Source organism: Cherax quadricarinatus, chromosome 5 (genome assembly GCF_038502225.1).
Source record: "Cherax quadricarinatus isolate ZL_2023a chromosome 5, ASM3850222v1, whole genome shotgun sequence".
Lineage (NCBI taxonomy): Eukaryota > Metazoa > Arthropoda > Malacostraca > Decapoda > Parastacidae > Cherax > Cherax quadricarinatus.
The window spans coordinates 5,003,273-5,019,304 of NC_091296.1; the positions used below are offsets into that span (position 1 = coordinate 5,003,273).

Consider the following 16,032-nt stretch of genomic DNA (forward strand, 5'->3'; position numbering starts at 1 on the left):
ATATGGGATGTTAGTGCTATTGGTCTGTAGTTCTTTGCTGTTGCTTTACTGCCCCCTTTGTGGAGTGGGGCTATGTCTGTTGTTTTTAGTAACTGAGGGACGACCCCCGTGTCCATGCTCCCTCTCCATAGGATGGAAAAGGCTCGTGATAGGGGCTTCTTGCAGTTCTTGATGAACACAGAGTTCCATGAGTCTGGCCCTGGGGCAGAGTGCATGGGCATGTCATTTATCGCCTGTTCGAAGTCATTTGGCGTCAGGATAACATCGGATAGGCTTGTGTTAATCAAATTTTGTGGCTCTCTCATAAAAAATTCATTTTGATCTTCGACTCTCAGTCTGGTTAGCGGCTTGCTAAAAACTGAGTCATATTGGGACTTGAGTAGCTCACTCATTTCCTTGCTGTCATCTGTGTAGGACCCATCTTGTTTAAGTAGGGGCCCAATACTGGACGTTGTTCTCGATTTTGATTTGGCATAGGAGAAGAAATACTTTGGGTTTCTTTCGATTTCATTTATGGCTTTTAGTTCTTCCCGCGTCTCCTGACTCCTAAAGGATTCTTTTAGCTTAAGTTCGATGCTTGCTATTTCTCTGACCAGTGTCTCCCTGCGCATTTCTGATATATTGACCTCTTTTAGCCGCTCTGTTATTCTTTTCCGTCGCCTGTAAAGGGAGCGCCTGTCTCTTTCTATTTTACATCTACTCCTCCTTTTTCTTAGAGGAATAAGCCTTGTGCATACATCGAGTGCCACCGAGTTAATCTGTTCTAGGCATAAGTTTGGGTCTGTGTTGCTTAGTATATCTTCCCAGCTTATATCGGTTAGGACTTGGTTTACTTGGTCCCACTTTATGTTTTTGTTATTGAAGTTGAATTTGGTGAATGCTCCCTCGTGACTAGTCTCATTTTGTCGGTCTGGGGCTCCACGCATACATGTCTGAACCTCAATTATGTTGTGATCTGAGTATATTGTTTTTGATATGGTGACATTTCTTATCAGATCATCATTGTTAGTGAAGATGAGGTCTAGTGTATTCTCCAGTCTAGTAGGCTCTATTATTTGCTGGTTTAAATTGAATTTTGTGCAGAGATTTAAAAGCTCGTGTGAGTGTGAGTTTTCATCAGAGCTGCCTCCTGGTGTTATTACTGCAACAATATTATTTGCTATATTCCTCCATTTTAGGTGCCTTAAGTTGAAATCCCCCAGGAGCAAGATGTTGGGTGCAGGAGCTGGAAGATTTTCCAGACAGTGGTCAATTTTTAACAGCTGTTCCTGGAATTGCTGGGATGTTGCATCCGGAGGCTTGTAGACTACCACAATGACTAGGTTTTGGTTCTCGACCTTTACTGCTAAAACTTCCACTACGTCATTTGAGGCATTAAGCAGTTCTGTGCAAACAAGTGACTCTGCAATGTACAGGCCAACCCCCCCCTTTTGCCTGTTCACTCTGTCACATCTGTATAGGTTGTAACCTGGGATCCATATTTCGTTGTCCAAGTGATCCTTTATGTGGGTCTCAGTGAAAGCCGCGAACATTGCCTTTGCCTCTGCAAGCAGTCCACGGATGAAAGGTATTTTGTTGTTTATTGCTGGCTTTAGACCCTGTATATTTGCAAAGAAGAATGTTATCGGACTGGTGGTATTGTTGGTACTGGGGGGGGATTTTTTTTCCGGCATTAGTATCTGTATCTGTTGGTTTGGAGTGGAGGCCATCGACTGTGGTTCCACTCCAGGAATGACTGGATTTGGTGTACGATTTCTGCCATTTCCTGCCAGTTTTTTTTCCTTCCTGGCACTAAAAAACCTCTCCCTCTTGAGTGGCTGTGGCTACCCAGGTTTTCCCATGGCCTGGATGTTTTGTATCTTTTTGTCCCCTTTAGATGGTATGCCTGGCAATTTAAGTTATAGCACTGCCTGCACATGTCAAAGCCAGTCATAGCATGAACCAGTTCAAGAAGAGTGCCAAAATGTGTCTGATGAATGTAGCTACAGAAAAGGAGGGGAATGATTTTCTGTTTTTTAGCTAACATAAGTGTAAATTTTACCTTATTTCTAGTAATGACCCTCGTGTAGTAGATAGTCTTTTTAGTACAATAGTAAGATGTTTTCTTCATTATAGAATAATAAGAAAATATTATAACCTTTTGTACCTCTGTATGTATGCTAAAATTTATAAATAAATAAATAAATATCATAATAAGGTAAAAGGACCCCAATGGAAATAAGTCACTGACTTTTTTGGGTTATCCCAGGTTCTCTACTCATGCTGCTATGTATGATAATTCTATGTAACTGTATTTGTGTATACCTGAATAAACTTACTTACCCAGGTAGATCTGTTTATGACTTGATAAAGCTCACTGTATGGGTGAAACGTAGTAAAGGATCGCATTATATTGCACTGGTGTTTATTTTTCCACAATACAACTTTATTTCTTTTCTGCAGTATGCAAAATGTAGTTTACATGTAATAAAATATTGTTAAGCACAAAAGAAAGCCACTTTGGACTCCTAATGGAAAGTCACTTCGTCTGCATTTCGGACAGACTAATACTAATGCTTACATAGACTACTGAAGAATTAGACACTGGTTATCTAGTAGGAGTTTCTTAAATGTATAAAAAGTGAGGTAGTTAAGTGAACAATAGTACTTAACAGAATACGACTACCAACGATAAATTGGATTTTTTTTTTTTTTTTTTTTTTTTTTTACACTTAAGGTGTATTTGGAGAAGTCACACAATGTGATGATGCAGTGTTATGAATGTAATAACAAAACTAAATATAACTGGAATTTCTTTTACATAAATTATGCACAAAGTTATATATATATATATATATATATATATATATATATATATATATATATATATATATATATATTATATATATATATATATATATATATATATATATATATATATATATATATATATATATATATATATATAATTATATATATATATATATTATATATATATATATAATATAATAAATAACAACACTTCACTAGCCAAGGACTCGAACCCATGCTGCTTTGGCCTACTTCATGGTGGGCGACAACACATGACGCCCTTATCCACTGGACCATACGATCCTTAAGAGTAGCGCATCCAGTGGAACTGGATGTTGTACTCGCTACCCAAGGACACACGATGGTGTGGATGACTCTAGGCTAATTTCATTCTAGTCCCTGTTTGGTGTACTAGTACAACGAGCAGTATTTTATATTATTGTGACCATGAACAAGTGGTATTGATCAATAACACTGCACTAGCCAAGGACTTGAATCCTTGCTGCTTTGGCCTGCCTCATGGTGGGCAAAAACACATGATGCCCTAATCCACTGGACCATACGATCCTTAAGAGTAGCGCATCCAGCGGAACTGGATGTTGTACTCGCTACCCAAGGACACATGGTGTGGATGACTAGGATAATTTCGTTGTAGTCCCTGTTTGGTGTACTAGTAGCATAATTTCAAATTTCATTATACTGACTCAAATTTCATCATTTACAGTGGACCCTCGGGTAACAGCAGCATCGGCTAATGCCAAAATCGGATAGCGTCCCGTTTTTGTGGCAAAATATTGGCTCGGCTAATGCCCAAATACTCAGTTAAGGGCATTTGTCCCGAATGTGTCTGCCTGGCCTTTCCAGTACAGCTAGTATGCCATTGTTTACGAGCCAGGGAGGACGATTCCATGCGTACATGCGATATATTTTGTATTATTCCATTGTTTTTAGTGCTTGTAACTGCTAAATAAGCCACCATGGGCCCAAAGAAACCTTCTAGTGCCAGCCCTGTGGTAAAAAGGGTGAGAAATACGTACAGTGGACCCCCGGTTAACAATATTTTTTCACTCCAAAAGTATGTTCAGGTGCCAGTACTGACCGAATTTGTTCCCATAAGAAATATTGTGAAGTAGATTAGTCCATTTCAGACCCCCAAACATACACATACAAACGCATTTACATAAATACACTTACATAATTGGTCGCATTTGGAGGTAATCGTTATGCGGGGGTCCACTGTACTATCGAACTGAAGAGAGAGATCATCACAAAATACGTAAGTGGAGTGCGCATCTCCGAGTTGGCCAGGTTATATAACAAACCCCATTCAACCATCACTACTATCTTTGCCAACAAAAATGCAATCAAGGAAGCTGTTGTGAAAGGTGCAAGTATGCTTACAAAACAGAGATCGCAAATACTCGAAGATGTGGAGAGACTTTTGTTGGTGTGGATCAACGAGAAACAATTATCAGGAGATAGTGGACATTTGTACAGTGTGGACAAAGGTGCAAGCCTGTATGGATGAACACCTTGACACAGCTGTTGCAAGCCGTGCTGGCGACTTCTACAATGACAATGTTGTGTCCCATTTTAGGGAAATCTTTATTAAAGACATGCCAGAAACAGAGCTCTCCGGACAGATTTTTGGTGCGACAGGGATCCATTGACACCAAGCTGGTCCTAGTGGCATTAAAAAACAAAGAAGGGAGGTAACCCTGGAAAAGGACTTGCTACCTAAAGTCCTTATGGAAGGGGATTACCCTTTCAAACAATAATACACCTCCATCCTCTCCCCTCCTCCCATCTCATCAGTAAGTCCTCAATAAAGGTGTCATTTTAGTATTGTTTATTGTGCATGTCTCATTGTTTTCTGTGTAGGGAAATGTATATTTCATGTAAAAAAAAATATTTTGTTTAATACTTTTGGGCGTCTGGAACGGATTAATTGGACTTCCATTATTTCTCATGGGGAAAATTAATTCGGATAATGGCAAAATCGGTTATAGGCAAGCTCTCTGGAACGGATTAATGCCGTTACCCGAAGGTCCACTGTACTGACTCAGAAATTGTGCAGATGGTTGTAAATCCACAGCAGCAAGCCAGTGGAGAAGAAAGCAGTGATGAAAATGAGGAAGATGTAGCAGAAAGTCTCTCTATTGATAGGTTAATTAAGTGTATTCTAACCTAACCACTCTGTAATCCGGCAAACTCACTAGTCCAGCACACTACTGGTCCCATTGATGCCGGATTAGTGATGGCCGACCTGTTTGTATGTATGTATGTGTATATGTGTGTGTGTGTGTGTGTGTGTGTGTGTGTGTGTGTGTGTGTGTGTGTGTGTGTACATGTATATTATATTCTCAAGTTTTTATTCATACCCTCACCTAATTACACTATAACTCCCATTTACTTTATGTGGTACAGTATATGGTTTCCTCATATCTCTCCTCCATACCCCTTAACCGTATCTAGCTTGCAAAACTTTATCATACTAACTTATTTACACTGCTGTTTTTATTAGGGAATTTCAACATACACTGTACCATCTACTCTGGGAAGAATTCCACTGTGACTTCTGTGGTGACTAGCTAGTATAGTCTTCACTCACCCCCTCTCCCTTTCCATACTTTAAACACCAGCAGCCCTACATGCCTCAATCCTCATACCTTCACACACTCGTATACAGATTTATCTACCTGCTTGTCTTCTACAGTATTATAATTCAACTGGACAGAAATAAATGAAACATTGTATTCAATAGTCGAAGGAAAGCTCGTTGTTATGCAAGCCATTTTGGGAGGACAAATTTGCATTACTTCGTACATTTTCTTCTTGTCCCTGATTCCATTCTTCCCACACCCATCTCTGCGAGTTCCTTCATCTGGCGACTCTAATTACCTCTCCTGGATGATCCCTCTGTCCTGAGGTTCTCCCTCATCTTCACCTTCCTCAGTGTTAAGGGAAGAGTCTGCCAGTTCTAATGATGTCTTCCATTCCTTGTTGGTGAGCTTTAGAAGTGTCTTCCACTCATTAATGGTGAGCTTTAGTGGTGTCTTCCACTCCTTGTTGGTGAGCTTTATTGGTGTCTTCCACTCCTTATTGGTGAACTTTAGTAGTATCTTCCACTCTTTTCCTACATCACTGACCAAGGTCATCTGTACTCCTACTTGATCTCCTACACGGGCTGCTATGCAACCTACTCTTCTCTTGTGATAAAGAACACCCTAATCCCCAGGACATAGGACTTTATGCAACTTTGTGCCCTGGTGAACAACAAAAACAAAAACAATAGACAAAAAATAAAAAAGCAAACAAAAAGGACACCTCCGTCTGGTCAGCAGCTAGGCAGTTCATCTCTTGGACCTCAGACAAACATTATAAGAAATACTGTATGTCCCTTGGTAGTCTCCAGACTAAGCTTACGCTGTTTGTTTAAAGCAAACGGCTTTGGTCTGCCTGCGCCAGATCAACCAGGCTGCGATGAATGTGTGGGCCAGCGGACCACCAGCGACAGCAACCTGGTTGATCAGGCAAGCCTGGCCCAGGGCTGGGCTGCGGGGGCAGGAAAACTCTCAAAACTCATCAAAGGTATATCAAAGGTATGGTTCTAGTTCCCACATTTCTCACAAAATTTTATGCGTATAAAAGTTGCAACATGTTATCCATACATTGAACTATAAACTGCAAGCTCAGTCATTCTGAGTGGTCGGCTGTCAGGCAGTACAGTGATCCCTGCCAGTACTGGAAGATGAAGTACTTGATATTTTAGCTTGATGCCCAAGGATGTTTATTACTCTAGAGGATGAAGAAGGAAGATAATTTTAATTAGGTTATACTGAAGAGTGTTTAACCTTGTTACATTAGGTAAATTGACACAATAAACACTAATGCATTTCACTTGCAAACTTTTCTCAAGCCAGTACATACAAGGAAACAGAGGGTATGTAATAGGAACATGGTGAGGAGCAGGAAGAAAGAATATAAGCACTACAGTAGGTCTACTAGCCAATGCTAGTAGTAGTAGTAATAGCAGCAGCAGTAGCACTGGTGGTGGTGGTGGTGGAGACTTTTTGTTGCCAGGTGATGCAATGGTATATTTAAAGGATGATTTGTTTCAATACTTCAGAGATGATTAAACCTCCATTTGTTCTGTGTACCTAATTGTTTCAGACATGGAGGTTAATGATGCTTCAAGCAGGCATCTTTCCATCTCATCAAGTGGCTGGTGGTGGTCCAGTGTTGAACACACATGTTGCTTAATTTGGACCATTCAAGGGTAGGGGAGATACCTTGATTTTGGTGAAGGACTCTTCATCTAAGGATCTGGGGCTGTCTTCCCCTTCCTCTTATCAAGCCTTATTGCCTCCCAATTCCACAGGTGCTTTATGACCCTTACTAATTTAACTTTCTCCATGGAGTATAATTCAATCTTAGATGGCCATTAACCCAGGATTGCCAAAGTTTGGTAGTGATGCTACCCACAATAGTTTAATAATTTCTAGGTATTTATTTCTGCTAGAGGAACATGAGCAGTAGGTGTAAGTAGACTTGTCCATACATCTCACCCCACTCTGCAATCAAACCCAGGTCCCTTTGGTTCCGAGCCAAACACTACTACTGAGCTGAAAAGCAAATTTTTTTATTTATTTATTTATTAACCCTTTCAGGGTCGACAGGCCCTCTCAGAGACTTGTTCTCAGGGTCGGCCAAATTTCCCCCCAAAAAATATATATATTTTCTTATGAAAAGATAGAGGATCTTTTCCTGATCATAATGACACCAAAAGTATGAAATTTGATGGAAAACTTAGGGAATTATGGTTTCACGAAGTTAGCGGTCTCGACGATGTTTGCACATCGGCGATTTTGCCCACGTTGAGCCCTATTTTCAGCCAATTCCAGTGTACTTGTCGACAAAAATCATAAGTATTTCGCTAGAACTCCATTTTTTCCATCGAATGAGTACAAGAAACCACCCATTTACCAATTTCAACTATCCAATACAGTGGTCAGAATTTAGCAATTTTGCCAATTTCACAATTTTCCAGAATAAACAAGAAAGACATTCCTGGTACTAAAATAACATTTCCTCTGTTCATTAGTCACGTCCCCATGCCCCTCTTACATTCTTTTGCTTTCCACTTTGAATTTTTATTCTCACAAAAAATAGAAGATTACTGTTATGCAGACTACTGCATTAGTGTAGAAATGGTATAAATAATATCAGCGCACTTGTGAAAGAATATTAGACTCACCAGTTGACGTGTATTGGACGCTTGGCATGATTTGTTTACTTTTGAACTTTGGTAAAAATCGAACATTTCTGCTACTTTGAGCTCAATTTCAAGGTACTTTTCTTTGTAAAACCAATCAAAATCATCTCAATTTCTGTAATATGTCTTCCATTCTATAAAATGAAACCAGGAAAACTAGAATACAACAATAAATACCATAGGAAAATACAGTGCAAAGTTGCTGTTTTAATCTAAAAACACAGTCAAAGTTTTTTTTTTTTTTTTTTTCTCATTACGCACTGTGTGCTGCAGGATATTTTTTTATACCGTGCATACTGACCACATACCCATTCTTTCATATGTAGGCCTACCAGCTTTCTCTCACTAGATTTGAGGGCGCTAGAATTTAGGCGTACTAGTACGTCAAAAACCCTGGTGCGTAAGCCATACTAGTACGGCCGAAACCCTGAAAGGATTAAACTAAAGTGAACAGCCAGGATTAGAGAAGGGTCTCTCTTCAGCACACAAAACTTCATCCATTTCAGACTTATCACTGTCTGAAAATCAACTTAGTTATAGCTAAGAGTAGCTTAATATGGTTGAGGCTCCTCTGAGATGTGTACACATTGTACACCCTTAAAAGTGAGTATGTCCTCCTGGAAATTAATTTCGTGTATGCTCATTACACATGTGAGCCTTCAAGGAGTGAGGTGTCTTGGTGCTGGTGAAGGGTTTTTGATATAGGGGATTGAAGGTACCCTCTTTGGACTAAATCTGAGTGCCTCCCATTCCCCAGGTGGTGTTTGAACCTGAAAGGTTTAGTGCTTTCCCACAAGTATAATAATATGCAATGTATATTTACATCCAGTTCTTTCCCACCGACAGTGAGGAGGATGAGGTGGACACATCGTGGGTGGGCAGTCCCACCACTGATGACCATGCTGAGGACAGTCTCAACCTGGGTGCCGAGGGTGAGTACTGTACCTATCTGGTTTTATTATAATAATAATAATAATAATAATAACAATAATAATCCACGGGGAAGTGGAGAAGAATGCTTTCTCCATAAGCCATGCGTGTCATAAGAGGCAACTAAAATGCCGGGAGCAAGGGGCTAGTTACCCCTTCTGTATAAATTACTAAATATAAAGAGAAAAACTTTTGCTTCTTTTAAGGTCACCCTGCCTTGGTGGGAGGCGGCCAATACATTAACCCTTTGACTGTCGCAACCCTGAATCCTGAAATGTCTCCTGGTGTTGAAAAATTTTTTGAAAAAAAAAATTATTTTTTCTTATAAAATGATAAAGAATATTTTCCTGATGGTAATAACACCAAAAGTATGAAATTTGATTGAAAACTTACAGAATTATGCTCCCACGAAGTTAGCAATCTCGCTCATTTACAAATTTCAACTACCCAATAAAGTGGTCAGAAATTGGCAATTTGGCCAATTTCACACAAATTTAAAAAAATGCCAATTTCAAAATAGGGTTCAGAATAAACAATGCAGACATTCTTGGCACTAAAATAACATATCCTCTGTTCAATTAGTTACGTCTCAGGCCCCTCTTATGTTACTCTTGCTTTCCGTTTTGTTTTTTTATTCACACAAAAAATAGAAGATTTACTGTTATGCAGATTACTGCATTATTGTAAAAATGGTATAAATAATATCAGTGCACTAGTGAAAGAATATTAGACTCCCCAGTTGATGTGTATTGGACATGTGGTGTGATTTGCTTAATCTTGAACATTGGTAAAAATCAAATGTTTCTGCTACTTTGAGCGCAATTTCAAGGCTGTTTTCCTAGTGAAACTAATCATCTCTATTTCTGTAATATGTTTTCCATTCTATCAAATGAGACCAAGAAAACGAGAATACTACCATAAATACTGTTGGAAAATACACCTCAAAGTTGGCGTTTTAATCCAAAAACACGGTCGGAGTTTTTTTTTCTCTCATGCACTGCGTGCTGCAGGATTTTTTTTATACAGTGCACACTGACCACACAGACCCATTCTCTTACATGTGGGCCTACCAGCTTTCTCCTCCTTGATTTGAAGCCGCTAGAATTATTGAGTATATATACATCTGAAACACTGGCTCGAAAGATATATATACGGCCGAAACAGTCAAAAGGTTAAATAATAATAATCATAATAATAATAATAATAATAATACATAATCTTTATTTTAGCGTGATACAGTGTTTGTACAAAGATCAGCGACATTTAGGTGTGCATGCAGAAAACACATTATGCAGAGCATTTTGGGCAAACTTAAGACTAAAATTGCAATAACTAATTTCAGTGGTACCTCGAGTTTCACACTGCTCTCAACTCGAACAGTTATGTAAGTTTATTATTGTAAGTGTTTTTATAAGTGTATTTTTGGGGGTCTGAAATGGACTAATCTAATTTACATTATTCCTTATGGGAACAAATTCGTTCGGTAACGGCACTTGAGCAGCCTTCTGGAATGAATTATGGCCGAAACTTGGGGTACCACTGTAATTGCTTATATATACGGTCTCTAAGGATTCGTGAACAATAAATTTAGGTATTACAAGGAGAACCCTTTGACGGGAAAGGAGGATGCCTTGATGTTGAAGAACTATTGTCTCAAGGAATTGCATCTGCTTTCTTCCTTGGATCAAACCTGATTGCTTCCCATTCTCCAGGGCTTTGAATGACCCCCATGGGATCATAATAATAATACTGTAATAATAACATTAGGTGTAGTTCCAGGCACAGTGGCAGTTGTACTGAGCTCAATCAGGCCAAAAACACCTAATTCTGCATAATAAGCTTCATCAGTACACTTTGCAAACTGTACTGATCACGAGCAACGGAGGTCGCACGTGTTGGCACAGGACAGCCCTAATCATGGTGTGAGGGTAAATTTTTGTGGGGGCATGGACAATCATGCTCATGATGTGAGGGGAAATTTGTGTTGGCACAGGAACAACCATGCTCTTGGTGTGAGGGGAAAACTTGTGTGAGTACAGGAAGAGAGCCAAATTCATGGGGTGAGGGATGTGGCCTCCTCCTCTCACTGATTAGGTGCTACTAGTTACTGTCCCTTACTGTAAGATGGCCATAGTTACTTTCCCTTATTAGGGGACCCCTTCCTCTAATTCCCACTAATACAGATTCCCTTTTTCTTGTACAGTAGAACCCCCCATAACCATGGATTCGGTTTCCGCAGTTTCAGTCATCCATGGTTTACCATGGCCTGAAAATAACCCTTAATTTTGCTTAATAATGATGCCAGAACTCAAAAGTAGTGATGGTGGCAGTTCTTCAAAGCCTAAGAGAAGCCATGAAGTACAGTGGAACCTCAAATATTGAACTTTTTTCGTTCCAGACGGCTGTTCGAGTGCCGTTACCGAACGAATTTATTCCCCATCAGGAATAATGTAAATTAGATTAGTTCATTTCAGGCCCTCAAAAGTACACTTCTAAAAGCACTTACAAAAATACACTTACATAATTGGTTGAGTTGGGAGCAGTTCGATATTTGAGGTTCCACTGTACTTCACATCAGTGGAAAAGTGCTAATTCTTGACTTTTTGTGTGTAATTAATCATTTAAACTTAATAGGTATGTATGTAAGTGAAAAACGGCACGTATATAGGTTTCGCTACTATCCATGGTTTCGGGTATCTATGGTAGGTCTTGGAACATATCCCTTGTGGATATGGAGGGACTACTGTGTAGCAATACCTGTTGTTAGTTAATGGTTAAGACCCAACATGTTTAATTCTTGCATGTCTCATCTTGTGTTTCTTGTAAGTCTTAACGTGAGCTTAATAAGACATCCTCCAGGTTATCTTCTATCTTGATTTCCCAAGTCTCATTTTTCATTCTGTGGGTTTTCACTCATTGATTACACTCATGTCTTTTGACTACAGGCAGGCCCTGCTTTACAGTGTTTCACTGATACAGCAGTTTTCAGTTATACTCATTCTTCATTTATTCAGACTTCATATAGTAAATATATTCACCACTCACTATAAGTATGAAAATATTTTGAGGAAAGCAATGTATGTACTGTATATGCATTTTTTAGGTCTAGCTCCTCTATTGCTCACTTAATACAGCCTCTCCTCACTTAACGATGGAGTTCCATTCCTAAGACCACGACTCAGGAAATTGTAATGACACGATTGCAAACAAACCATACCACGGGTGGAGTTAGAACCCACGACGTTCTGAAGTTTTGAGACTCTCTGATCGTGGGTTCTAACCCCGCTCGTGGTATGGTTTGTTTCGTAAGACCACGTCAGTAAATGAATTCATCACTAAGTGAGGAACATACTATAATGGTAGAGGGTTTGTGTCAACCATCTTTGATATTGTTTTAATGCCACCTTTGCACCATTTATAACATTTCTGATATACAGTGGACCCCCGGTTAACGATATTTTTTCACTCCAGAAGTATGTTCAGGTGCCAGTACTGACCGAATTTGTTCCCATAAGAAATATTGTGAAGTAGATTAGTCCATTTCAGACCCCCAAACATACACGTACAAACGCACTTACATAAATACACTTACATAATTGGTCGCATTCGGAGGTAATCGTTATGCGGGGGTCCACTGTATTTTAAAATGTTTATACAGTAGTGTAATGTATATTGAAATAAGCAGAATAGAGGAAATCACCTCTAATATGTACTTTATTTAGGTATGAATACTGGTCATAGAGCCTGTAGTAAGGCCAAGGTGTCGGTAAACAAGTACATACATTGCTAAGTGAGGAGAGGCTGTATATGAGAGTGTAAACATGTTATTAGGCTTTTATATGCATTTCAAATGTAAAAAAGGCCGTTTCACTTTACAGTGATTTTTGCTTTAAAGCAGTAGCCCAGAACTTAACCTGCTGTCTAAGTGGAGCTCTCTTGTACACTTCCATACATGATAACCAAAACTTTTCTTGTCTTGCAGCGGGATACATGTGTGGATCAGAATCCATGGTGACATCTTCAGTTACCACTACTGGTACATCACGTTTTGCACTGGCTGCTGCCTCTGTTACTGCATCTGCTGCTACTGCTGCTGGTGCTGTCTCTCTGTCAGCTGCTACCAAGTCAGTCAGTTGTCGTAGCACCGCCAATGTTGCCACGTCCTTGATGACTGGACATTTGCATCAGTCTCATCTGCCCCTCCACCAGCCTAATCAGCAGGATGAAGCTACAGGGATCTCTTCTAGGTAAATCACAGATAAAGTATGATCCATTGTCAGTGTACTGTACTGACTTATTATTATTATAATAATAGTAATATGATAGATTGGATAGAGGAGCAATGTGGCAGATGTTGCAAGTATATGGAAGAGCTGGTAAGTTACTGAATGCTGTAAAGAGGTTTTATGAGGATAGTGAGGCTCAGGTTAGGGTGTGTAGAAGAGAGGGAGAATACTTCCCGGTAAAAGTAGGTCTTAGACAGGGATGTGTAATGTCACCATGGTTGTTTAATATATTTATAGAGGGGGTTGTAAAAGAAGTAAATGCTAGGGTGTTCAGGAGAGGGGTGGGATTAAATTATGGGGAATCAAATACAAAATGGGAATTGACACAGCAGCTTTTTGCTGATGATACTGTGCTTATGGGATATTATGAAGAAAAATTGCAAAGGTTAGTGGACGAGTTTAGGAGTGTGTGTAAAGGTAGAAAGTTGAAAGTGAACATAGAAAAGAGTAAGGTGATGAGGGTATCATTGGATATCAAATTGGGGAGGAGGAGTATGGAAGAAGTGAATGTTTTCAGATACTTGGGAGTCGACGTGTTGGCGGATGAATTTATGAAGGATGAGGTTAATCATACAAATGATGAGGGAAAAAAGGTGAGTGGTGCGTGGAGACAAAAAACGTTATCTTTCGAGGCAAAGAAAGGAATGTATGAAAGTATAGTAGTACCAATATCTTTGGAGGCAAAGAAGGGAATGTATGAAAGTATAGTAGTACCAACACTCTTATATGGGTGTGAAGCTTGGGTTGTGAATGCAGCAGCAAGGAGGCGGTTGGAGGCAGTGGAGATGTCCTGTCTAAGGGCAATGTGTTGTGTAAATATTATGCAGAAAATTCGGAGTGTGGAAATTAGGAGAAGGTGTGGAGTTAATAAAAGTATTAGTCAGAGGGCTGAAGAGGGGTTGTTGAGGTGGTTTGGTCATTTAGAGAGAATGGATCAAAGTAGAATGACATGTAAAGCGTTTAAATCTGTAGGGGAAGGAAGGCGGGGTAGGGGTCGTCCTCGAAAAGGCTAGAAGGAAGGGGTAAGGGAGGTTTTGTGGGCAAGGAGCTTGGACTTCCAGCAGGCGTGCATGAGTGTGTTCAATAGGAGTGAATGGAGACAAATGGTATTTGGGACCTGACGATCTGTTGGAGTGTGAGCAGGATAATATTTAGTGGAGGGATTCAGGGAAACCGGTTATTTTTATATAGCCAGACTTGAGTCTTGGAAATGGGAGGTACAATGCCTGCACTCTAAAGGAGGGGTTCGGGATATTGGCAGTTTGGAGGGATATGTTTTGTATCTTTATACGTATATGCTTCTAGACTGTTGTGTTCTGAGCCCCTCTGCAAAAACAGTGATTATGTGAGTGAGGTGAAAGTGTTGAATGATGAAAGTATTTTCTTTTTTGGGATTTTCTTTCTTTTTGGGTCACCCTGCCTCGGTGGAAGACGGCCGACTTGTTGAAAAAAAAAAAATGCAAACATTTCCTTTCATATGACCCTCCAAACTGCAACATTTCCACCCATCATTCAAAATACAGTCACTGCTTTCCACCTTAACAACTCAAGTCTGGCTACCTGGTTTTTCAGATTCTTTTCATAAATATTACCTTTCTTACCCTCTAATAGTATGTCAGATTACCAACACCACTTATCTCCTTTCTGATCTACCATGCTCACACATTCCTGCTACATTCTTAGTCCCTCCTTGTAATCTTTGGACATTCCTTACACCTACAGTAAGTTTTTACATAGTTCAGTTCATAGGCTAATAGTTGTAATCCTGCCTTTGCTCATGTCAAAGCCCAGCTGTGTCAAGGGGGAACTCGAGGCCAGCTGCTAGCAACTGGTGCCCTGGGTTAGCCTTGCAGTCATCGCCCATAACCTGAAATACCAAGAGAAGACATAGGCTGAGACTTTCGGTGGACTGGGAAACATTTTGCCAATTGAAGATTGAGACACTTATGCAGCATATGGGAATCTTTATTCAGGAAACGTTTCGCCACACAGTGGCTTCATCAGTCCAATACAAAGAGGAAGGCGTAAGGAGAGGAGGAGTATGAGGTAATCAGTCCCTCAGCCTGGAGTCGATGTGTTCAGTCCATCAATCTTCTACAGGCTGAGGGACTGATTACCTCATACTCCTCCTCTCCTTACGCCTTCCTCTTTGTATTGGACTGATGAAGCCACTGTGTGGCGAAACGTTTCCTGAATAAAGATTCCCATATGCTGCATAAGTGTCTCAATCTTCAACTCGTCGGTTTTTCAAACCATTTATCACATTTTGCCAATTGTTCCTTTTGTTTCATATACACATAGGAATTTAAATACTGTAATGGCATCTGTTAGTTTATTTTTACTTTTTTCATTTTATTTTTTAAACCAGATTTTTCCCTTGAATTTGGCACCACATAAAACTTGGCATGCTAGGCAGTCACATAGCGTATGTATGTGTATGAGTTGCCACTGACTGTCTAGAGTATACAGTACCACCATCTCCAGGATGCCACCTATAATAACTGATTTACTGCCAGGTGACCTTGGGCACCAGATGTAAAGAGATTTGTCCATGTTTTTTTTTTTTTCAACAATGAAGCCGTATCCCACTGAGGCAGAGTGAATTAGAAAGAAAAACAAAAGTTTTTCTTTTTAAATTTAGTAATTTACACAGAACAAGGGGTTACTAGCCCCCTTGTTCCTAGCATTTTAGTTGCCTCTTACAACACGTGACACTCATCAATATGTCGTCTGAACCAAGAATTTAGCATG

General features: G+C 39.7%; 1 protein-coding gene across 6 annotated transcripts in view; it reads left to right on the top strand.

The window, feature by feature from the left end:
- LOC128684916 (uncharacterized) overlaps positions 1-16,032 on the top strand; it is a 173,807-nt gene that overhangs the window by 73,260 nt on the left and 84,515 nt on the right. For all 6 annotated transcript variants that reach the window (XM_070099309.1, XM_070099290.1, XM_070099310.1 and 3 more), the window contains 2 exons: positions 8,912-8,997; positions 12,978-13,242. In XM_070099309.1, the coding sequence (XP_069955410.1) occupies positions 8,912-8,997; positions 12,978-13,242 (351 nt within the window). The remainder of the gene's footprint in view (positions 1-8,911; positions 8,998-12,977; positions 13,243-16,032) is intronic.